The sequence below is a fragment of the Mustela putorius genome, unplaced genomic scaffold, assembly GCF_011764305.1.
Source record: "Mustela putorius furo isolate JIRA1106 unplaced genomic scaffold, ASM1176430v1.1 tig00000224_pilon_pilon_pilon, whole genome shotgun sequence".
Classification (NCBI taxonomy): Eukaryota; Metazoa; Chordata; class Mammalia; order Carnivora; family Mustelidae; genus Mustela; species Mustela putorius.
The window spans coordinates 16486162-16512027 of record NW_025421321.1 but is presented as its reverse complement, the minus strand read 5'-3'; the positions used below and the strand labels follow the sequence as shown (position 1 = coordinate 16512027).

Below are 25866 nucleotides of genomic sequence, written 5' to 3'. Positions count from 1 at the left end.
GTCCCAGAGCCTCCCTACTAAACAAGGTACTGGAGAGAGTTCCATTCACCCAGGGACCAGATAGGAACCATACCCACCTGCTAATTAGGGCTCTAACCCAGCATGTCTGGGATTCCAGAGGTAATCCCATCAGTCCAGGGAATAGACAGAGGTTTGTACCTGTGAAACCAGTCTATATTGACTGGAAGAGGTATCTGCTTCTTTGAATAGATACCATTTTCAAGGCTACATGGATCATGAAGAATCAGGCAAATATGACACTGCCAAAGGAAACCAATAATATTCCAATAACCAACCCCAAAGAAATGGATATCTATGAATTACCTTTCAAAGAATTCAAAACAATCATCTTAAAGAAATTCAGTGAAAGGCATAAGAACATAGACAACCAAATGAAATCAGGAAGATAATGCATGTAAAAAATGAAAAGTTTAATAAAGAAACAGAACCCATAAAAAAGAGCCAAAGTAGAATTCCCCAAATACAAATACAATGATAGAACTGAAAATTCAAGAGAGCTTCAACAACAGACTTGATCATGCAGAAGAATCATCAAACTCAAAGATAGATCATTTGTTATTAACCAGATAGAACAAAAAGAAAAAAGAATAAGAAAGAGTGAAGAAAGTCTACATGAATTATGGGACACCATCAAGCCAATAAACATTCACACCATGGGAGGACCAGAAGGAAAAAAGAAAGGGAGATGGAGAGGAGAAGTGAGGTAGGGGAAATCAGAGGGAGAGACAAACCATGAGAGACTGTGGATTCTGAGAAACAAACTGAGGGTTTTGGAGGGGAGGAGGGGGTTGGGTGAGTCTGGTGCTAGGTATTATGGAGGGCACATATTACATGGAGCTCTAGGTGTGGTGCAAAAACAATAATTTTGGAACACTGAAAAGAACTAAAAGGGGAAAAAAACTGTGGTATTTTTAAAAAATGATTTTAAAAAATAATAGCTGAAAACTTCCCAAATCCAGGGAGAGACATGGATAACAGGTACAAGAAGCTCAAAGGACCCCAGCCAAGAGCAACCAAAGAAGATTACTCTGAAACATGTTATAATAAAAATGTAGAAACTCGGAGACAAGGAGGGAAAGAGAAATTGACTCATCATACACAAGGGAACCCCATGAAGCTATTAGCAGATTTCTCTGCAGAAACCTTGCATTCCAGAAGAAAGTGGAATAATATATTCAAAGTGCTAAAAGAAAACACTGCCAACTAACCATACATATCCAGGAAAAATGTCCTTCTGAAATGAAGGAGAGATAAAAACATTAAAGAAAGCTAGACAAAAGCTAAGGAAATCAGCTAGAGATAAAAGCTAGACAAACAAAAGCTAGGGAAATTCATCACCACTAGACCTGCCTTGCAGAAATGCTAAAGACACTAAGCACCAATACAAAAACAGGTAAGTATGAAACTCAGTAGTAAAGGTAAATACTTAAATAAATTTATAATACCATAACAGTGTAATGGTGGTATGTAAATGACTGCTGTCTCTAGCATAAAAATTAGAAATATATTAAAAATAATTATGACTACAGTACTTATAAAAGGATGTAAAGTATGACATCAATAGCATAAAATGCGGGGAGAGGAGAAGTAGAAGTACTTCTACAAATGCAATTAAAAGTAATTTCTTACCAGCTTAAAATAGAGTGTGCTATTTACCTCATAATAACCACAATTAAAAGTAATTTCTTACCAGCTTAAAATAGAGTGTGCTATTTACCTCATAATAACCACAAGAAATACTTACAGTAGTCAAACAAAAGACAAAGATAAAGGAATTAAAGCACACTACTTCAAATAATAATCACAAAGGAAGACAGTAAGAGAGCAACAAAGGAAATCTGAAGAGCCAGAAAACACCACCAATATAAGTCCCTACTCTATCAATAATTATGCTAAATATAAAAGGACTAAATTATTCAATCAAAAGACACTGAGTGGCTGACTAGATTTTTTTAAAAACACAAAATCTAACAACATGCTACTATAAGAGACTCATTTTATTTTTTTTTATTAACACATAATATATTATTTATTTCAGGGGTACAGGTTATGTGAATCATCAGTCTTACACAATTCATAGCATTCATCATATAGCACATACTCTCCCCAATGTCCATCACCCAGCCACCCCATCCCACCTCCCCCTCCCTCCATCAACCCTCAGTTTGTTTGTTCAAGAGACTCCCTTTAGCTTTAAAGACTTATATAGGTTGAAAGTGAACAGATGGGAAAAGATATTCTATACAAATGGCAATCAACAGAGAGCAGGAGTGGCTACCCTTTCATTAGATAAAATAGACTTTTAATCAAAATTGGTCACAAGGGACAAAGAAGGTCACTACATAATGATAAAGGGATTGGCTCATTGAAAGAATATAACAGTTATAAATATGTATACATCCAACATGGTATACCTAAATATTTAAAGCAAATATTAACAGAACTGAAGGAAGAAACAAACAACAATGCAACAACGGGACTACACTGAGCAATGGAAAGATCACTCAGAACATCAATAAGGACGCACTAGACTTGACCTATAACTTGGACCAAATAGACCTAATGTAATTATTAATAAATAATAACTATCACTAACTTACTAATGTAAAAAAAACTGGAAAATTAACAAATGTGTGGAAATTAAACAACACACTCCTGAACAACCAATGGGTCAAAGAAGAAGTCAAAATGAAACCAAAAAAATATCTTGAAAGAAATGAAAATGGAAATACGTAATTAAAATCTATGGGGTGTAGCAAAAGCTCATATAAGAAAGAAATTAATAGCAATAACACCTACATTAAAGGGAGTAAAAAAGACCATAAATGAACCTAAATTTACATATCAAGTAACCAGGAAAAGGAGAACTAAGTCCAATTTTAGCAGAAGTAACAAAAATCAGAGCAAAACTAAATGAAATGAAGACCATAAAGATAATAGAAAAGATCAACAAAATTAAGAGGTTTTTTGAAATGATAAACAAAATTGACAAACCATTAACTAGACTAAAATAAAAAGAGAAAATCAATAAATAAAATTTTAAAAATGAAAGAAAAGTTACAATTGACACAACAGAAATACAAAGGATTATAAGAGAGAGTAATATGAACACCAACAAACTAGATAATGGATAAATTCCTAGGAAAATATAACCTACCAAAACCAAATCATGAAGAAACAGAAAATCCAAAAAATAATAAGTAAGAAGACTGAATCTGTAATCAAAAATCTCTCAATCCAGAAAAGCCCAGGACTAGATGGTTTCACTGGTGAATTTTACTAAACATTAAAGAATACCAACTCTTCTCAAACTCTTCCAAAAAAGTTGGAGAAGGGAACACACCAAAATTCATTTTACAAGTCCAGCATTACCCTAATACCAAAGCCAGATAAGGACACTACAAGAAAAGAAAACCACAAGTCACTATCTCTGATTAATACAAATGCAAAAATTCTCAACAAAATACTATCAAACCAAATGCAACAGCACATTAAAAAGATCATACACTGGATTGCATGGAGCACTGGGTGTGATGAAAAAATAATGAATACTGTTATGCTTAAAATAAGTAAAAAATAAATTAAAAAAAAAAAATCATACACTGGGGCGCCTGGGTGGCTCAATGGGTTAAAGCCTCTGCCTTCAGCTCAGGTTATAGTCACAGGGTCCTGGGATCGAGCCCCGTGTTGGGCTCTCTGCTGAGCAGGGAACCTGATTCCTCCTCTCTCTCTGCCTACTTGTGATCTCTGTTTGTCAAATGAATGGATTAAATCTTAAAAAAAAAAAAAAAAAAAAAAATCATACACCATGACCAAACAAGATTTTTCCCTGGGATGCAAGAGTGGTTCAACACATGCAAATCAATGTGATACACCATGTTAATAGACCAAAGATTAAATATTTATATATCCTCTCAATAGATGCAGAAACAGCATTTGACAGAATTCAAAATCCTTGAATTTTTCATTCAACAAAGTATTGGAAATCTTAGCAGAGCAATCAAGAAAAGGAAGGAAAGGGGCACCTGGGTGGCTCAGTTGGTTAAGCGACTACCTTCGCTCAGGTCACATGATCCCAGGGTCCTGGGATCAAGCCCCACATTGGGCTTGCTGCTCAGCAGAAAGCCTGCCTCTGCCTCTCTTTCTGCCTGCTACTCTGCCTGCTGGTGCTATCTCTCTGTCAAATAAATAAATAAAATCTTTAAAAAATAAAAAAAGAAAAAAGAAAAGGAAGGAAAGGAGGAGGGAGGGACGTTGGAAATCCAAATCAGAAAGGAAGATGTAAAATTGTCTCTGTTTATAGATGATACAATCTTATATATAGAAAACCCTAAAGACCCCACTAAAAAACTATTAGAACTAATAAACAAATTCAGTAAACTTCACAGAATACAAAATTATAAAAATCAGTTGCATTTCTATATCCTAACAAACTATCAGAGAAATTAAGAAACATCTCCATCATCAAAAATAATAAAATACATAGAAATAAATTTAACCAAGGAGGTGAAATCCCTCTGCACTCCCATATTCATTGCAGCACTATTCACAACAGCCAAGACATGGAAGCAACCTAAGCGTCCATCAACGTAAGAATGGATAAAGAAGATGAAAGATGTAGATAAAGACACAGATCAAATAGATGTATTAATGAAATATTATTCATTCATGAGAAAGAAGTAAATCCTGTCATTTGCAACAACAATCTTCTCACTTACATGTGGACTCCTGAAAGGAAGGAAGGAAGGAAGGAAGGAAGAAAGAAAGAAGGAAGGAAAGAAAGAAAGAAGGAAAGAAAGAAAGAAGGAAAGAAACTAACTCAAAGAAACAGGCAGTATAATGGTGTTTGCCAGGGGCTTGCTGGGAGAAATGTAGAAGTGTTGGTCAAAAGGCACAAAAGTCCAGTTATTAGATGAGTAAGTTCTGGGATCTACTGTAAAGACGGTGACTGTAGTTAACAACACTGTGTTGAATATTTGAAAGTCTGTAAGAAGAGTAAATCTTAAACATTTTCATCACACACACAAAAAGAAAGAAATCGTAATTATGTAAGGTGATAGATGCACTAATTTTATTATGATAATCATTTTATAATACATATGGGTATCAAATCATATTGTATACCTTAAACTTACACAACATCATATGTCAATTTAATCCCAATAAAGCTGGGAATAAAAACAATCATTTGCACAACCAGGTAAAAAGGTAAAGTACCTTAGAAAAGAAAAAAATAATCAAGCTAGCTTCAGGGTTCTCCTCAACGGCATGCATCATGAGAAGACAATGGAGCACAAGCCATACGACACTCAAAGGGAAAAGAGTCAGCCAAGAGCTTTCTATCCAGCCAAATTGTCCTTTAAGTATGCAGATATAGAAAAGAACATTTGAAAACCCTGGAAATACTGTTCTTGTGATTATTCCTTGAGGAAACTATTAGAACTTCAGTCAATCAAGAGATGCCTTGGAAAACCAAAGCAAATGGACTATAAGTGAGAAATGAATCTATTTAATAATAGAAGTAAAACTAAAACAAACATGAAAATTACATATCAGAAGAAAACAAAAACTCAGTCTTTAAGTTGATTACCTGGTGGTGATAACAGCAGGGTAACCAACAGGAAGATGACGGTTAAGCATAATAGCACTCATAACTTATTGACCTATCAACTATGTACCTATCACATATCTATGACCTACCAACTGTGTACGAGGTGCTATATAAAACACTGTGTGAGGTACCTGATGGGCACAGTTTTGAGTGTCTGATTCTTGACTTCAGCTCAGGTCATGATCTCAGGATTGTGAAACTGAGTCCCATGTCAGGTTCCACACTCAGCACAGAGTTGGCTTGACCGGCTTGAGAATCTCTCTCCCTCTTCTCCACCCCCGCCCAAATAAAGAAGTAAGTAAATAAATAAATAAATATTTTTAAAAAAATAAAATACCATGTGTGTGGTATATATACACCCATACAATGTACACATACATACATATTCATATATAAACACATATATTCACACACACACACATATATATATTCCTAACAACCCACAAGGCAAACACCATGATCCTCATTCATAAACAAGAAAGCTAAAGCTCAGATTGGTTAGGTACCTTAACCAAGATCACACAGCTCAGTGATAAATCCAAACTCAAGTCTGACTCCAAAGCCAGGTTGCTCCTGATTCTACTGCATTAGAGTTCCTAGAACACAGGACAATGCCTTATTCTGCCTCCTCATCATTTAACACAGACAATATAGTAGAATAGCTATTATTCCCTCTTTATAGAGGAGGAACAGGAGGCAGAAAGGTGAAATATCTTGCCCAAAGTTACATAGCTATTTAAGTGACAGGGCCAGCCCATGTGACTGAGAGCAGAGTGAGGCAACAGATATGCGATGCAAGCCACAAATTACAATTTCAAATTTTCTGGTAGCCACATTTTAGAAAGTAAAAAGAAATAAATGACATTAACTTTATTAATTTATTTGCTATAATCCAATATATTCATATTATCATCTCAACATATCTATATTAAAAATATTTTACATTTTTTCTGTTTTAAGTATTTGAAATCCAGAGTATATTTTATACTAATAGCACAAATCAAATTGGACTTGACACATTTCAAGTTTCAGTAGCCACATGGGGTTTTATAGCACTGCCTAGAACCTCCAAACATTGGGGAAAGCTCAGGAGGAGAACTCTGAGATAAACTGAGGTTAATTTCCTACCAATCTGCTAGGATAGGGGGGCCCTAGAATCAAAAATTAAACTGAATTCTCCAAATCAAAGAATATGCCCAACCTTGCTTTTGTGACCAGATGTTCGAAACTGATATTAGGGAGTGCATACTGTCACCCACACAAGCGTTAGACAGGGCCAATTCACATCTAGTCGATGGCTGTAACCATTGGAAACTGATGCACAGAGAAGGTGTGGCCTCCTGGAAGTCACCGCAGATATGGGGAACACCAGTGACTGGAGTTGAGACTGGGTTTCAAAAAATAGACAGAATGCTTTTAAGTCCTAGTCAGACACAAAGAAATCAGCAGAAGGGCCACTCAGAGTTTGCTTAGTCTTATTAGTTTCCCTGACTCCCTGAGAATGCCCAGAAACAGGGACATGGAAGATGATTTTTCCGGCCTCTATTTTAGACTCTGAAGAAAGAACAACTATTTTGGCAGCACCAACAGAAGCCCTACCAGCCAGGGCAGATGAAGCTTGTCATTGCAGTCAAGCATAGGCTGCCATGTTTAGAGGACTAGGAAGCTCGTTCACAGATTCCTTAAGAGCCAGCCACCAACACAAGGAAACCCTGCTACCTGCCCATCCAATTCACACCTTAATTTCCCATCAAAGAGGTGGCTGGGGACACCTGCCAGGAGAATGTTGGGGACGGTGAAACCCAACCCAGGCAAGAACAGTGGAAGCACTGGGTGTGGTGCAAAAACAATGAATACTGTTACGCTGAAAATAAATTTTAAAAATTAAAAGAAAAAAAGAACAGTGGAAGGACTGCCTGGTCCAAGAGAGGAATCTTTTCTTAAAATTCTGAGAGCTCAGGGAACTTCAAATGCCTCTGTTTTATTTTCCTTATGGATGAGATGAATATTTCATGATACACAAAGACCATGAAGAGAATCCATACTAATTACTGAGAGGGAATTCAAGCTGCAGGGGGCTGGGTGGCTCAGAAGAGCTCCAGAAGGCAGCATCACTCTGGTCCCATAGTAATTAGGCTCTGTTGGTACCCCTTCTCCTCTCCAGCAGTTACTCAAGCCCAGAACAAAGAGAAAAAGAGGCAAGGACACCTACATGGAGAGATTATTTAACTGGACTATAGCTTTTCTGCATGGGGATAGTGCATAGGGTAATGGGAAGTCATACTCTGAAAGCCAGTTATCTGGAGTCCAGAAAGTTGGTAATAGCAGGAAAAGCAGGAAATTTCTTCCAGTTGCCAGGTCAGTTTTCTGAGCAGTGTCCCTCTAACTCTTCACTTGACAGTCTCTCATTTCCATGCAACAAGAGGCACAAAGAACTCCTGAGCAGGTGTTCCTAAGGGGGGTGTCCTCCCTCCCCAGCCTGGAGAGGGGCCCAAGCAAACTCATACTGGCAAATGCTGACCCCAAGGGTGGGACATGTGGAACAGGAACTGAGCAGGACGGACTGATCATCTGGTCTGAGGCCTTGGGTCGGGTTGGAAACCACACGTTTTCCAAACCAGACTAGTCTGTCAAGGATTTCTGGGCAGTTTTTGAGTGGGAGAAAAGCAACGCTGGCATTTCTGGGACACCGTGATGGATAGAGGAGATAAGATTGTGTATTTAGGATTTGGGTTCTCTCCTCAACTTCAGAACGTGGGATCACTGAAATGCCACTAGAACAGCAGGCCACGCTTTGAGCACTTTGGACTAAGAAAATGTTTTAATCTATAATTTAAATCTGTATGAGTCACAGGGTTGGGAAGATGGTAGTGCTGAAAATGTAAGCTAAGCAAGCCAGATAGGCTTCCCTTTATAACTAAGTTGCCAAGGAACACATAAGCCAAAATTGAACCCCTTTAGAGAAATTGGCATGCCTTGGGGAACCCGTGACACCTCACACTCTTTACCCTTACTGAAACATTGCCCACTAGGCTTAATCTTGTGAATTACTTTCCCTAGGCATGGCATACATCCTGAATTAATATTGTTGTTGTTCTTAGAATAGCATTAACCTTGCTTAACAATGGACAGTTTTTCTAATTTTCTGGAGAGATAGCCTCTTTGCCATCAGAACAAAAGCGTAAATTACCTAAAGCAGTGCCACCCATGAGCTCTTGCAGAACCTCTCCCCAGCTTGCTGCAGGGCACTGAGAGTCCCCAACAGTTGTGTCAGGGACAGGCTTTGTGATTCAACCCCCTGACTTGGTCTCCACCTGGCCCCCTAGCCTTGTAATGCAACAGCCTCCTCCTAGAGCCCCACGCCCTTCTCCTGGGAGCTCTGTAGCACCATCATGTGAACAGAAGGACCTGTCAAGCAGATCTTTCCTGCAGCTTCCTCACTTCTCCCAAAGAGTAGTTCTGGCCTTACACTGAAGCTAGAGATTTCAGTCAAAAACTTAAAATGAGTAGGAGAGTAGAGGTGGAGATGGGCTCTCTCAGACTTCCAGCTGGGTCCCCCCACAACATCTCACACTCTGGACACGAGCTTCCTTCTCTGCTTTTCTCATCAGGGTCTGCTCAGTGTCTTTGGCACTCTGCCGTTTCATCAGCCCCAAAGAAACTCCCACCTCTTGGTTTTCTGAGTAACCTTCTAGCACCGGTTTTTCTGAACCTACTTCTCACTGGTTTGGTGACCTCATTCTCTATGCTGTTAAATTCTCTGATCACAGTCTCTGCATAAAAGGGGAGGTTCACTCTACATCCAGAGGTTCCCGTGGGGCCCTGGCCCTCGCAAGAGGCAGGTCAATCCTGCACATGAGTCTAGAAGCCCTATTGTCACTGATGGACAGGGCAGCAGAAAACCCACAAGCTGTGTTGGCATGCTTGCTACAGCATCAGCTAACCCGGCATCAGAGCGGCCCTGCCTGCCCAGTGACTAAGTCCAGCATTGACACATCGGGACCACATCCTCAGAAGCTTCTCAAGTTTCCACACACATAACTTAGGCCACTTCCCTGGGTGGTAATAAACTTCTACCTGGTTGCAAGGCTGACAAATTCACTAGTAATATCAGGAACTTCCCCTGGACCAGACAAATAATGAAAAAGATACCATCAGTCCCTATCTAGTGCTTTCATTTCTAAAGGTACAGAAAACCACACTGGGTAATTGTGTGTTTTTTGAATCCCAGATACCTGGAGGGCACTTTCCTTTCAGTTTCCTTAAATTCCAAGTAATTACACTGTCACCATCCTTTACGGCAAATTCAGGAAAGTCCACACACTCGGTTCTCTCTGCAAATGCATGGAATCTGAAACAGGAAGAGATTCGCAACTTTAGGCTAGTAGTGCTATTTGTGCATGTCCACTCATTCTCCCAGACCTGTGACCTTACTCTGCTGTGGCGCCAAGCATCTTAGATGTTTCATGGCTTTTCCCTGTACCTGCAGTTCTCCCAAAACAAAAGACAGGGAGGCAAAAGAAAAGAGAGAACTGTGAATGTTGTTGGGATTTTAACAGATGACTCTTCTCTTAGAGGGAATTATCCCAACCAAATGGTATGTATTGACCCTAGAAAAACGATATCCTCTGCTTTATATTTATCCTTCTGTTCCCAGGGTTCAATCATGTCAACACAGTGTTGACAAGCCAACAGTCTGAGGCCCCAACAGTGCCCATGGCCCTGCGGGTTCAGTGTTGAAAGCTGGTGACAACAGGCACCACTGGCTTGTCTGCCAAATGCCAATGGGCTTCAACTTTAATTCGGCAAATAAGCACTTCCCCAGAAGCTAGGCAAAAGCACTAATGAAAGAATTCTTGTGTGGAACTTTTAGCACCTGACTCCTCAAAATGTGGTCTGAGGAGTTGCAGCAGCACCTGAGAGCTGGTTAGGGATGCCCATTCTGAGGCCCTACCTGGAGGTGCTGAGTCAGAATAAGCACTTTAACAAGATCCCAGGGGGATTCAAGAAGCACTGGTCTGGTCTACAAAATGACGGGCTAAGCACACCCTTGACACCAATTACCTGGGATCCAAAAAGTCAGTGATAGCAGGAAATTTCTTTCTGATTAACAGGAGCTCTCTGGGTAATGTTCCTTCCTCTAGTCCCTCAAGAGTTCCACCTCTGCCTCTTCTTCAGCAGGAAGAGAATCCTGAAGCAGGGGCTTGGGATGGACAGTTGGATGCACAGATGGTGGGAGAGGTGTGGGGGCTTTACCTGGATCATGGAAATCCTCAGTCCTATCTGTTTCTAGAGGGTTTCAGGTGCAACTAAAACAATGACAATGGCACTCAACAAGCCAGCCTTGTCCCAACAGCCCTTCATGAGGCCAACGGACCATTAACCTGGCCATCCCTGCCTCCTACGGTGCTTCCACTGGAGCAGACATGGCCAACTTCCCCTGTCCTTTGACTTCCTTACAAAGCAGGCTGAGGTTTGTGCTGCCAGGTCCCACACCCTGGGTACTAAGACCTTTGATGCCCAGGACTTTCTACTCTCTGATCTGTTCTCCAGATTAGAAAACAGGGTAACTCACTTATGAGTTACATGCTTTGCAGGTCAGTGGCTCTATTCAGACATGGACTCGGGCACAGGGTTAACCAGGAATCCAGCCTCCCTGCAAGCTGAGATGCTCAGGGCATGCCCTTTGGAGTTCCCTAATGACTGCTCTTCAGCTGAGGTTCAACAGCCAAGGGTGTGTGGTGGCCAACCCAGAGACTTGGGGATCTGGCAGGCACGGAGTAGGCAGGAACACCACTGGCTGGGGGCTGGGCTCACTTGGGAGGGCAAGAGCAGGAACAGAAAAGCATGTCTATATGTCATCCTCTTCTGCAAAACTCATACTCAATAGTACATGGCCTAAAAGTCAGGAGCTGAACTGCAGGTCTTCCCATGTTAAATTACACCCTAACCTATCACCTGCCCAGAGAAAATGCCCCATGTGAATTAAGCAGAGGACCAACAAGACAGGTGGGCCTGCCAGTAGCCTTTTACTCTCTCTAGCAGCAAAAGTAGGACAGTGAGCCCTCCTGTATTTGAGGGGATTTAGGAACCCAGAATCAAAGCCAAACACCTAATGTTCAAAGATTTCAAAGTGTTTTAATGGTAACCAGAGCAGTGGTCTTCAGAATCATCAGGGGTCCTGTTAAGAATGAATATTCTTGGCCTTCTCCTAGAGCTCAAAAATTAGGATCTCTAGGGCTATGGCCAAGGTATCTGCATTTTTTTTTAAAGATTTTATTTATTTATTTGACAGAGAGAGATCACAAGTAGGCAGAGAGACAAGCAGAGAGAGAGAGAGAGGAGGAAGCAGGCCCCATGCCGAGCAGAGAGCCCGATGTGGGACTTGATCCCAGGACCCTGAGATCATGACCTGAGCTGAAGGTTTAACCCACAGAGCCACCCAGAAGCCCCAGGTATCTGCATTTTAATCAAACTCCCTGCGGGGTTTTTCTGCAAAGTGAATGATTAAATGCCTAGTCCCAGGATCCCCTCTATTATGTAGAATCACCTGTAAGGTGAAGCCCTCCACTCTGAATTTTTTTTTTTTTAAGATTATTTATTTATTTATTTATTTGACAGGCAGAGATCACAAGTAGGCAGAGAGGCAGAGAGAGAGGAGGGAGCAGGCTCCCTGCAGAGCAGAGAGCCCGATGCAGGGCTCAATCCCAGGACCCCAGGATCATGACCCGAGCCCAAGGCAGAGGCTCAACCCACCGAGCCACCCAGGCGCCCCTCCACTCTGAATTATTAACAAGCTCCCCAGGCAAAGGTGATGAGCAAATTTGGAAACACGTGCTCGAGGGCAGGAGTCGTACCCACTTCAGACAGACAGGCTGAGACAAAGACTCGATCATTCTCCTTATAAATGCTTAAGTACCTGATCTCTCTCCACAAGGGACCTAACACAGACAAGGTGGTGGGTATGTTTTAAAATGTATATTCAGTTGTTATTCAGCTACAATGAGGGCACCAGATCAGTATAACTGCCACTGAAAATAGAGGTTGCTACTCACAGTTCCTGCTATAGACTAGTATTGTGGTCTCCAACCCCCAAATACATATGTTGAAGACTTAACCCCCAATGTAATCATATTTGACGGTATTTGGAGATAGAGCCTCTAGGAGGCAATTAAGGTTAAATGGGGTTATAAGGCTAGGGCCCTGATCCAATGAATTAAGTATCTTTTTTTTTTCTTTAAGATTTATTTTAGAGAAAGAGCATTCACACAAGCAGGGATGGTCAAGAGAGGGCAGGAGAGACACTTAAACAGTCAAGCAGAGTCCCCATTGAGCGCAGCTCAACTCCCCATGGAGTTGAGGACCCTGAGATCACAGTTGAGGAGTCTCAGGACCCTGAAATCATGATCTGAGCAGAAATCAGAAGTCAGATGCTTAACCAACTGAGCCAGCCACCCAGGCGCCCCAAGATTAGTATGTTTTTAAGAAGATATACCAAAGAACTTACAGGTGTGCTTGTGCACTCTCTCTCTCCCCCTCTCTCTCTCCCTCTCTCTCTCTCTCCCTTCATCATCCTTCTTTCCCTTCCTTCCAAGTGAGGATAAAGTTAGAAGGCAGCCTGGAAGAGCTCTCACCAGAAACTGAATCGGCCACCACCTTGGTCTTGGACTTCCCAGCCTCCAGAAGTGTGAAAAATATATTTCTGTTGTTTAATCCATCCAGTCTGTGTTACCTGTTACGGTGACCCAAACTGACTACTAATATAGCTCTCAAGAGGCAGGGGAACACACCACAGCACAGTACGTCATGCCACACAGGGCAGCACCAGGGCTGGTCAGGAGGCATGAGGGAATAAGGGGAAAACACAGGCAAGAGTCTTTATTGTAGTTCCTGCAGAATGGAATGGGTGAGGTTTAGGATGGGTAGCTGAATAATTTCAATGGGTTCTGGATTGTAGGAGCTGCGCCAAGATGTCCAGTACCCGGCCCTGGCATGAACGGTGCAGGGAAATAGAGGTCCTGAGCATGAGTGACTGCTGGCACCAAGGTGCTCTGGATCAGTTAGCTTGCACAGGAACGGTGCACTTCTGGGTGAGCCATCTAAACTCTAGAAATTAGCTACCCTTGGAGGGAGCAATCTCTCCAGGGTCAGCAAGGACCCCTGAAGTCAGACCACCAGAATTACAGAAAATAACAAGGCAAGATTAACACCGGGTAGAGAAGAAAAGGCCTGGAGACTAAAGACCACTGGACGGAGGAGAGCACAGAACAGAATGGTTAGGAGTATCACTGCTGATCGTGCGCAAGCAGGCAGTTCGCCACTGTCACTCAAGAGCGCATTTTCTGCCTACCTGCTGTGGGTCTTGGCACTCAGATCCTTTAAGAAAGCAATAGTGCCTTCTCCTCTGGCATTGAAAGACACTGGGCAGACAGGACATGGGATCTCCAAAGCCCCCTGAAGAAGGAGCCCCTTGGTTTGCTCAGGAACATCTCCCACCACAAAGTAGTAAATGGATTCAATCTGCAAGATAAGAGAAGCAACAGTTTATCTCCCTGAAGTGCCCTAGACTTGTACCAGACTCACTGGCAGTACACTTTCTACAAAACTGCCTTTGCTCCTAGGGGGGGCGGACAGCAGGAGTAGCAGCACAGATCCATGTTTGGTGACGATATTCAGGGGCCAAAGTCAGGAAGTGAGATATTCAAGGCCTGGTGTCAAGGTCTCTTGGCAGTGGTCACAGTCTTGGGTCTCACTTGGGAAGGACAGGATAAGCTAGTGTGGGAAAGAGCTTCCATTAAGTCCATGGATACATGAGACAGGTCAGGAGTGGCTGTTTTCAACACAAAGCAAGTGTGGGCATAGTTACTGTGGGCAGGAAGCTTACAAATAATTTCCCATTGTGGTGCCAGAATTCTACAATACAAATTCATCTCTCCTCAGTCTGAGGCAGAACAGGAGGAAGGAGGGCTTATTTCCACTTGGCTCACTCTCTGCTCTCATGTCACAGGGAAGCACACGTGGGCAAGATAAGCCTGTCCTGACTTTATGCAGCAGGTCAGGGACCAAGTCCGCACACTGGGCCTTGAGTCTCGCCACCACACCAGGCCATGAGGGGGACAGGAGAATGAACAAACCCATGTCAGGAGCCCCACCACACACACACCCCAACCTTCAATGAGGGGTATGGGAGATGCACACCTCACCCAGGTAGGAGACAATCCCATAATGCTCCCTGCTTCAGTTAGACACACGTTAAAATCCACCCAAGGGGACCCCATGACCAGAGTCCCACCCCAACCTCAACCACGCTGCCCTCCTCTTCCGGAGTATTCTGCCTTCCAAAGTACTTGACTTCCTTGCTACTAACAAGTTCTGTGAACTTGGGGAAAAGGAAAGAAGTTCAGTTTCCTCACTTATAAAAAAGGAGGTAATATAGTGCACCTCGTGACTGAGTTTAAACAAGACAACTTGCACTTATGCATGCATAGTTCTCAGAAAGTTAAAAACCCAGAGAGAGCCAGAATACATGCCATCTACATCCACCCCTTAAAACACCGTGACTGTTTCAACAGAAAACTGGGGAAGAATCCCCACAAAATGCACTGGGTTTGAAGGGATAAATAGATGTCATGGACTCATGAGCCTTTCTCTGCTCTAATCACAAACCCCTGCTAATGAAGGTACACAGGTACCTCAATTCAACCTCAAACCTGGGACTTAAACCCACCTGATGCAGAGAGAAGAGGACTTATGGTCAGCTCCCCGGCTGGCTGGGCCCCCCTGTCTGCAGCATCTGGGGCTGACTGTGCCCACCCCACCCCCATGACTCTTTCTCTCAGGCCTTTCAAACCTGATCCCTGATTTTAAAAATGACCTAATGGGAAGTAAAGACAGAGCAATGTTGTATATCTCTTGCAGCCAGTTGCCAAGAAGCAGAAAAAATATTGAAAGAAGGAAGAAATGTTGATCTCTATATCCCTTGTTAGGGAACTAATATTCTCTCAGCAAATGCATTCTCTTTCCCTTCTCCCCCCTCACCCATTTTACTTTGTGTGAGAGGGGTTCAATGGGCTCCCCTTTGCTGCACTGCTATTAGTGTTCCAGCTGGGTTGGGCCCAAACTTAGCATGGGGATGGGTTCAATCTCACATAAGATCTAAAGTCACATGTGGCCCAAGAAAGGAGAATAGGCACAGGGAGTATTTTGTAAGATCTGTTAGCTCAATAGGGAGGTGAGTGAGGACAAACATCTCCAGGTGGTCCATCTGCAACTTCTGACACTATGCACCTCTGTTGCACGTCAGGCCAACTCAGCTTCTCTGCGCTGGCAATGACCCAAGAGTCTGAGATCCTTGTACAGAGATGTTTTCCCCTTGAGACTGCATCAAGCTAAAAATTGCTGTAGCCAGCAGAGTCAGGATTTCCTTTCCTTTGCTCAGGCTCCAGGGTAATTCACTATTCATTAAGTTCATTTCTCAGCTGCTTTATTGCCTATGTTTCCATTATCTGTGCTACAGACTTCCTGGGACATGCTCTACAGTGAGACCACCTATCCCATCCCCAGTCCCCTCTGGCACACTGTCTCCCTGCCTCTTCTTTCCACTCACAAAATGACACTAACAAAACAGGAGAGGAAGGTAAATATGCCACCTAGCCCCATCCTCCACCAAGTGGCAAAATGCCTTTTTAAATGACATGGCTTTGGGGTCATCTGCTCTTTGGGATGATAAACCAACGTGAATTATTTTTTTCAACACTCACAAGAGTCCTGTGGAAAAGGATTTCTTGTTATCATACCCAGTTTACAGATGAAGAAACAGAGGACTAGACAGGTGAATTGACCTGGTCTTTCAGCTAGGAAATCCAGCTGTCTGACCCCGTGAGCTTCTGCCTTTGCTTTCAAACACGTCATTCTGTCGGCTCATCATGGCAAGGCTGGTCACCTCTTAGAAACCGAGGTGAGTGGTGCCAGGGTGGCTCAATCCATTAAGCGTCTGCCTTTGGCTCAGGTCATGATCCCAGAGTCCTGGGATCAAGTCCCACAAGGGGCTCCCTAATGGGAGAGCCCCTATGGGGAGTCTACTTCTCCCTCTGCTTTCCCCTTGGCTTGAGTTCTCTCATGCACTCTCTCTCTCTCTCAAATAAATAAAATCTTAAAAAAGAAAAAGAAAGGAAAGGAAAGAAATGGATGTGAATCCCAAAACTGTATAAGCAAGATCATGGGATAGGAAGGTAGCCAGAGACAGGCACTCTTTTCACTTTCTTGGCTGTCACACCATCCAAGGCTCCTAGTCCCTGGTATCAATGTCACTGACTAAAACCCGGGTGAAGTGGTATGGTTTCAGGGGAACTGTCCTCAAAGGAATCCTCTCCCCTGACCCAGTACCTCTGAGCAACTCGGGGCAAGGGCCAGTCTTGAGGATCGATCAGCAGCAGCAGCCAGACCAGGAGCAGCTTTCTCACTGATCAGCATTTTTCCCTAAATGCTAATTTGTACTGAATTTGTTAACACAAGATCTAGAAAATACTTGGGGTTCATTCAGCTACTGTACTGGAAGTCAAAAACTCTTGACACTTTACATAAAGGGGGGTAGAGCGTTTGTTTCCACTTGAAATGCCTTATTCTGTCTGGGCCATTTGCTCTGCAGCTGCCCCCGGCAGCCTGCACTCAGCCCAGCCAAAGGGGCCATGACATCTTCTCAGACACAGGTTTGGGGGAAAAGAAGAACCAGACTGGGAACGGCTGCTTCCGCCCTGACTGTCCTCTGTTGTGGCCTGTCAGAAGTCTCGGGCTGTCAAAACCTCCACTCTGCAAGAATCAAAGTCAAATGAAAGTAAGTCACCCAGAACGGCAGTGAGAGGCCTAGCAAAATTCTGTCTTGTTCTTCATACAACTTTGACTGTTTGAACAGTTTTGACCAACTCCAGACCTTGGATCTGACTTCCAGATCTTTCCTGTACCTGTGGTAGCCCTTTCCTTATTCAGCCCATTTTGATTTCTGATCCCCCTACCCCATGGTGGTAACTGCCCTTCTGATGTTAATCCAACTCAGTTCTCCAATTCCTCCTAACACTCTCGACCACCAACAACTTTCTGGCCTGCCAGGTTTCGGGGTTCCTGTCTCCAACCACTATCCCCACAGAAGTCATACAAGGCTTAGCAAATTCACCTGCCTGGTTCCATGCAGACTACCGCCTTTCAATTAAAAAAACCCAAATCTGTACCATAGCAAGGGGAATGGGAATTTCTCGAACCCACATCTAGCCCCAATTTCAACAATATCAACAGTACTTCTTTCCCACTCCTTCAATCTTCAACAAACATTTACTGAGCCCTTGCCAGGCACCGCCATTTCTAGGGACACAAAGGTGAAAAGATCTGATGCCTGGCGGAACCACAGCCATGCTTGTGACTGGTACGGTCAGCCCTTCAGTTTACTGTCCAGTGGTGAAGGTTCCTTATGGAATCATAGGGGTCTGGCTCTAATTCACCCATTTACTCCCCCAGTGAAGAAGATACTTTTTTAAAGTAAACAAATGTATCCCTATCAGTCGGACAAAAGAGAGGCAAGAACTACACAGGTACCCTTTGGGCAGGTAGCCTTCTGCTGAAAGCAGAAGGCAAGCCCCCTCAGTTAGCCTTCTTAGGCAGCTAGGAATCAGGCTTTGAATAACCAGCCTTCTCTTTCCAAACAAGCCCTCCCATCCTGGATCAGCAGGCCTTTCCAGGGCCTCCTGGCAAACACCCCTCCTCATTAAGGCCAAGGAAACTACAAACATCCCCAAAATGCACACTGGGACAGAAAATAGTGCAGAGCAGAAAGCCTGGGCTCGACAGCATACCCTGGACTCTGAGGACAAGGCCAGCCCTTTTAAAAACATCAGAAATTGCCTCAGTACCCCACATGCTGCCCTTCCCATGAGCCAGACCCTTTTGCACAGGAGCCAACAGAATACCTCATCCATCAATAGTGCTCTCCACGTGCTGCCATCAGAGCTGAGATTCAGGTAAACCCCACCTTGCCTGGCTTCCTCTAGATTCAAAGGCTCACCCTCAGTCATCCCTGCATGTTTGGTCTTCTGGCCCGACTATGGGAACAAAGCCCAGTTCTGAAAGAGGCCAAGAGCCTCTGAGGATCCTCCTTTACCCTCACCAAATGCCATCAGTCAGCCCTCACTCTTCATGTGAATCAGATAGAAAAGCCCAACTTCCATGTTAATCTTTGAACACAAAACAACAGCCACTCTCTTCGTTCTTCTCAGGATTCACTCTTGGGAGATGCTAATCCAAAGCAGGTTATCATCAGTGGCAAAAGTCTGGGTATCTAGATTTACTGTTCAAAAGTTTCTTAAGCCTTGTATCTTTTCTGGTTATAGAAAAAACCAGCTACATGAATCAATCTGAAACTCAGTGGAGTGGATATGAGGCACAGAGCAGAGGGGCAACCCATTAGGGGAACCCATTCCTCTGCCTACCCCCTGCACTTCACAAAACATGGGGCATAGCACTTTTATATAGGAGGCAGTTGCAGTTACTAGAAGGTTCCCATAGACCACATCCAGATAAAGCTCTAGGAGGAAGAATTCAGTGGTCTGAGTATGTTTTATATTTGCCATACTCCAGAGTCTTCTCAGGACTTTTTAAGTAGCATTTGATAATCAGTGCCTATTAATCTCTTTCTGGGTTCTTCCTCTTCTGTAGGACTTGCTGGGCTGGGGATGAATCCAAGAAAGGAGAAGCACAAACCAAAGGAAAGTAAATAGAAAAATCAAAGGTCATTGGGAAATCTTCAAGTCATGACAGGTCACCAGAGTCAGCTATGACCAAGGTAGTTAGGTGAACAAAGAAACAGAACACCCGTGTGTGTGTGTGTGTGTGTGTGTGTGTGTGTGTGTGTACGTACATGCAGGCATGCGCACGTGCACACACACACTCACCCAAGAGCCTGTGTAATGTTCCATTTCTTGAATGCTTATTATAGTGTCCAGACAATTGAAATTTTACAGATGTTAAAACAAACTTGAAAGGCCAAAGAACAAAGTAGCTTCTATTTTGTTCTTTAATGGGAACCATTTGTTCCTCTGGCTTCGAAAGGATAAACAATGCATTTCCAATTTTAAACCATCCTCCTCAGTATCAATAAACAGGCTGGTGACCTGTAAGGGCTACCCTTTCAAGGTACCAGCACATGGCCTGCTTGCCCAAGAAAGGACTTAATGTAGCAGAGTAAAGCTCGAAAACTACAGAATCACAGGAGTCCAGAGCAGAAGAAGTAATTAAGTATTCACTCATATCAATCCATAAGTAGTAGTTAAGTATCCGTATCCCAAAGGAAAGCAGATCTATCTCTACCTGGGAAGCCAAGGCTGCCCAAAGGACCCCACCTACCCAGAGCCCTTCCCCACAAGCCTGCCACTCCCTTCAAGTCATATCCTTAGAATCACTCACAAAAACACACACCCTTGTGGCTAACAGGACATAAACCACCACCATTTCAGCACTTCTTCCAGGTAAAGCTTTATGTCCAAAAGGGCCCATCAAAAAGGTACATGTGAGTGCATTAATATTCAAAAACAGATGATGCCTCTATATGGATATACTTCACCTTGGAAAGCACATAACAGATCCATTTGTGAAGAGGAGGAACTGGGAGAGATTCAGAACGTAGATGTGGGGAATCCCTATTTCCTTGACCTCAGGATTCCACAAAGAATCTCCCAACCTCTCTGTCCCATAAGAGATGCATTGATTTAGCTAACTGTCAGGAGAACAAGGACAGAACAAAAATATGAGAGACATAACACAACTGTGTTGAAATCCCTGTCCTGCCTCACTGTTCAGTGGCTGTGAGCTCAGTGGCTCTGTGGGCACTGCCTAAATGGGGGTCGACTCCATGCCCTAATCACCCAGAGGGAGCCCCGCCAAGCTCAGGGGGCAGGGTTAGGGGGTCTCATTTTGGTTGCTCCAGCTCTGCCATCACCAAAGCTGCCATTTTGATCTCCACCTAGGGCCTATCACCAATTTCTCAATTGGTTCCAAAATTCAGAGGTGAGGAGGACTGAGACTTTCAGGGCTCTTTGATGCCAGTGATGTGGTCTCCGTGGGATGCTGCTGAAAGGCACCCAGGTCAGCTGAAAGGCAGTATGGGGGTACTGGGTGTGGAGAGAGAAAGTGGAAGCCACCGATGTGACCAGGATCACAGGGTGCACACTTACCGTTTGGTCGTTCCCAGCTTCCAGCAGAGTGTCGAGGCAGCTAGCCTGGCTCACAGCCAGCTCAAAAGGCACTTTCTCAACCCAACTGATGGCAGCAGCTATGGACTGCTCTGTCACAGGAACAGCTTTTTCCTGCCATTTCACAGGCCGCTGGGAAACCCTGAAAGGAATCACACAGGATGTCACAGGGGCAGTGGGCAACCTAGCTGTCAGCCCTCAGTCTCGGAGGTGCAAGCAGCAAGCCACTTACCACCACCAGAGCTGAATGAAAGAAAACACAGTTCCTGGCCCTCTGAAAGTTACCAATACATCTGGCAAGCATTTAAGAGTGGTCTCCAAAGCACCCTTACCTTCCATGAGCTGTACTGACTGGGAAAGACAATGCGTACAGGAAAATTAAACAATCTCAAAAGCGTAAGCATTAACGGCCACCAATAAAATTACTGAGGGAATGATTTTCATGAACAGGCAGGTTTATATACAACTATCTTCCATTAAGAGTAAATTTATAAGGATTCACAGCATTAAGATTTGTAAATCAGCACCAATTTTATTACTCTAAAATTTTATTTCTAATTCTATTAAGACACTGTTTTCATCATTCCGAATTCCCATCAGTTACCCCTTCCAGATCAAAAATAGTATTGAGTTCAGCAAAACTTTAGTTTTTAAATCCTGGGAATGTTTGATCAAACCATGTAGTTGGGACTTAGAAAGCTGTGATGGAATCCCCCCAAGAAAGAAGAGTCATTTGAATCTATTTATCTCTGTGTTTGTAGTTGAACAAATTATATAAGTAACATATGCATACATAATTTTAAGAATTATATGGATCATGGACTATTGAACCAGCCCGAGCTGTCCCTCATAAACCGCCCTGAGACAGAGGCTGCCTCACACGTATGTCACCTCTATGTGGCCCCTCTGGGTAGAAATCTGGCTGAGTGGCCTAAATGCTACAGCATAGATTTCCAAGAAAGCTAACGCATTGCAGACTTAAGACTTGATTCCTTCAGTAATAGATCTGCAACAGAAATAGAAATCTGGGCTAGAACACAATTAGGCAACATCCCCAAAGATGTCATCTGTTTAGCTGAAAATATTTTCTTCAAAAGAAAAACTCAAGTAGGCAGATGTCCCCTTCATCCAGATTTTTCCTGTCAGGAAGGTACAGCCACTGTTCCATGTGAGAAGTTGGCCTTAGAGCCTAAATTCTCTTGAATCCAAGAATCCATAGTAACTGACTGTGAAGACTCTGAAATATGGAAATTCTATAAAGCTGGCCACCTGCTGTTCTATTAAGGGGGTCAATTTACAGGGGAGTCACAAGAAAAACAGAGATATCTGTGACAAGGCTGAATTCATTATTCAGGCTAAAATCTAAAAAGACCACAGAGATTTCTGTGGTCTTAAGTATACATCCAGTGTAATTCCTATTCTCATATTTTTATCTTGCCATGCACTGAAGAAAAGTATGTTTCTAAATCTCTTCCAATTTGAAAACTAAGCAAAGCAGATACAAGTTTTCACTGTGGATCCTCTGCTGGAATTATATATTCTAGGAAATGACAAGATAATACCTCCTCCCTCCCCAAAGATATGTTACTTCACTTCAAATATATGAAAACTGGGCGCCTGGGTGGCTCAGTGGGTTAAGCCGCTGCCTTTGGCTCAGGTCATGATCTCAGGGTCCTGGGATCAAGTCCCGCATCAGGCTCTCTGCTCAGCAGGGAGCCTGCTTCCTCCTCTCTCTCTCTCTGCCTGTCTCTCTACTTGTGATCTCTCTCTGTCAAATAAATAAATAAAATCTTTAAAAAAAAATCTTCAAATATATGAAAACTCCTTACGAAGTTTCACTGACATATCCCCATCCAGTGGGGAACTCACCGTATGATATTAAACTTGGCTATGTGAGCCACCTGCTCCTGGAGGACCATTGTTAAAGCATCTTGGCACAGATTAAGCTCCTCCTCCAGCATGCCGCCCAAATCCAGCACTATGGTAATGCACTGTTCCAAGATGACGCCAAAAATCTGCCGGCTTCTGCTGGTGAGCCAGTCCATCCGCTGCTTGTAACTCTCCACAGCTTGTGTTAAATGTTCCACAAACTGATAGATCAGTTCTGATTTAGCTGTCAACTTAATGAAAATCAAAGCAGAAAAAAAGAAAAGAAAAAAGAAACAGAACAAAAACACACCAACATATGTCATCTGAACTATCATGCAGCCAGGAACAACAGGGCCCACTGATTCATGGCCTCTGCCATCAAGAACTGAGCATGTTGTAGATGATCCTCTAAACCCCACATAATCCATGAGGAATTGTTCCAATCTTTCAACTAAGAAACCCTTTGGATGATTCCCCACAGAAGAAATGATGATGATGTGATCTATTCAAAATAGAGTAATCTTAAAGAAAAAAAAAAGGTGTTTCTAAATAACATTTTATCTTTATAATTATAGAATTATCTTCACCAGCAAATGTCCAGGGAACATTTTAGGGAATTAGGTAGAAGAAAAGAACTTCCAAGGAATTAGGCAGAAGAAAAGAGAGATCAGCAAAGGCAGATGGGGGAAAAAATAAAGTCTCACTAAAGTTTTCCTAAGGACAACATGCCAAAAATATTTCTGAAAATGCTTCTAGACATGCCAGCACATCTGCCTGGCTTCCTCTAAGGGATGCCACCCCCGTGACTCACCCTCCTGCTCCCAACCTGTGCCCTGTATCCTCTTGTCTCCCAGGCCAAGCTCCCCCAACCTGGATCACTTCAGGACTCACAGCTGCTACCAATACCACCAGAGGCTGTCACTGAAAGGTGACAGAGGCTTGCAGGCAGTTTCTCATACACAAACAAACCATCAGTCACACAGATCTAGCACAACTGTGCAGGGAGTAGGGAGGCAGGAGATATAGAAAAGGAGTAAGAAAAAAAATGTGCCCTCTTCTGTGAAGAATCGAAGTTTGGAAGATCTGGTACTTATCTCTTACTTTAACAACCCTCAGAATAACCCCCTAAATACCTGAACTGTTAAGGAAAATGTGTTTTCTGAACACACCACATAACTCCACATTTTCATGCCTTGGTTCGGGCCATTCCCTCCGCCTTAAACTGCTTTCCTTCTCTATCCCCTGCCTCTCTTCAGCTTATTCCTCAGGCTCCGGCACCCCCTCCTGTTGCTTGTCATGGCTGCTAAAGGCAAAATTCCTAAATCTCTTGCTGGTATCCACAGCACTTATTAAACTTTCTACAACAGCACAGAAACAAGTGTGGGACCATGTCACAGGAGCTGTGGAGGTCGTCAGATGGCAAAGATGGATGTTTTCAATAGTTCTGTATTGATTTCCATGTAGTTCAGGTAAAAAATATATACAGCACACCAAACTCAAGATTCTATGGATATTAATGCTTAGAACCGGGCTAAGTTCAAAAAGTAATTCAAACTTTTTTTTTTTTAAAGATTTGAATTTTTAAGTCATTTCTACACCCAACGTAGGGCTTGAACTTAGAATCCTAAGATGACGAATCACATGTTCTACCAACTGACCCAACCAGGTACCCCTGAACTTTTTAAACATTAAGAAATAACAGAGGCACCTCGGTGGCTCAGTCATTAAATGTCGGCCTTCAGCTCAGGTCATGATCCCAGGGTCTTGGAATTGAGCCCTGCATCAGGCTCCCAGCTCAGTGGGAAGCCTGCTTCTCCCTCTCTCACTCCCCCTGCTTGTGTTCCCTCTCTTGCTGTGTGTCTCTCTGTCAAATAAATAAATAAAACCTTAAAAAAAAAAAAGAAGAAGAATTAGTAACAGTCCAGGAGGTACACAGACATGCACTGACATGAAGAAATATCCATAAAGTGACGTGATGGGACAAGCGTCTCTGTGAGCTCCTGTGGTGGGCCAGGGTGTGCACAAGGCCAGACACATTACGGGGGTACATAAGTCACATGCTGCATTGCTGGAATGAAGGACTCCAGGAATAGGTGCCTTTTGCTCTGTTCACGACTACCTGCAAAAGTGGCCCTCTATTCCCAGTGCATTTGTCAGGTCAGCAGCTACCCTTGCCTGTCTGCTAACCTCAGTCATACTACTCTTGCTTCTTTATTTTCAAGGCAAAACAAAGTACTTATATGCAAAGGTTTTTACTTTCTGGTCAACAGCTTCATGCACTCATCTAAGAGGTCAAGTGCTTCCCTTCCCAGGTCCTAAGCTGTAACTTTCAGCACTCTCACGCTGTCACAAGAAAGCCTCCAGCCCTGCTAAGGCCTTGCTCCACTGCATCAATAGGAAGCAGTGTGTGCCTCCTCACATAGGCCACTCTCAGACCTAGAAGCATGTCATAAGGCCTGTCCATCAAGAGAACTGTGACTTACGTTGTATACTCTGCCATCTTCGGGTCTGTAGAACTGTGGAAACAGGCCATCAGCATATCGGGAAGCCACAGGTCTCCCCAGAGAAGTTACATAATCTGCATTTTTATAAAGAAAAGTAGTCAAAGAAAAAAAAAAAACTAAGAACGACTCAGAAAAAAAAAAAGAAAAAGTAGTCAAAACGATGCATCATCAACATTTCTTATTTTTATTTCAAAATTTTCTTCTCTGATACCATTTGAATTATATCTCCAGTGACAGCAAAAATCCATGATACTTGGTATTCTGTCCTAAATAATGAAGTGTTTCTAGGTGTTATGATATAAGTTAACTATTTTTGACATGCATAATTCTTTAATGCATGAATGCATGGGGAGGAAAAACAAGGTTTGTTTCTTAGTCTCCTGGTTCTTTTGTCCACGATGATTAAGGCAAAGGTCAAAAAGGCAATACACAGTCTAAGCCTTAACAAATTAATAATTACATTAAATGTAAATGGCCTGAGTACAAGAATAAAAAGATAGTGATTGGCTTTCTCTGACTTATTTCACTTAACATTATACTCTCTAGTTCCATCATTGCAAATGGCAAGATTTCATTCTTTTTTATGGCTGAATGTCATGTGATTTCACTCATATGAAGAATTTAAAAA

General features: G+C 42.9%; 1 protein-coding gene across 3 annotated transcripts in view; it reads right to left on the bottom strand.

The window, feature by feature from the left end:
- The window catches only part of VWA3B (von Willebrand factor A domain containing 3B), a 223701-nt gene that overhangs the window by 181579 nt on the left and 16256 nt on the right, over nt 1-25866 (bottom strand). For all 3 annotated transcript variants that reach the window (XR_006606011.1, XR_006606010.1, XM_045077773.1), the window contains exons 3-7: nt 25218-25312; nt 22735-22985; nt 20848-21007; nt 13983-14152; nt 9868-9983 (exon numbers count right to left, since the gene is read on the bottom strand). Coding sequence is in view for 1 of the 3 variants with exons in the window: in XM_045077773.1 (XP_044933708.1) it covers nt 9868-9983; nt 13983-14152; nt 20848-21007; nt 22735-22985; nt 25218-25312 (792 nt within the window). In the remaining 2 variants the exon portion in view is untranslated. The remainder of the gene's footprint in view (nt 1-9867; nt 9984-13982; nt 14153-20847; nt 21008-22734; nt 22986-25217; nt 25313-25866) is intronic.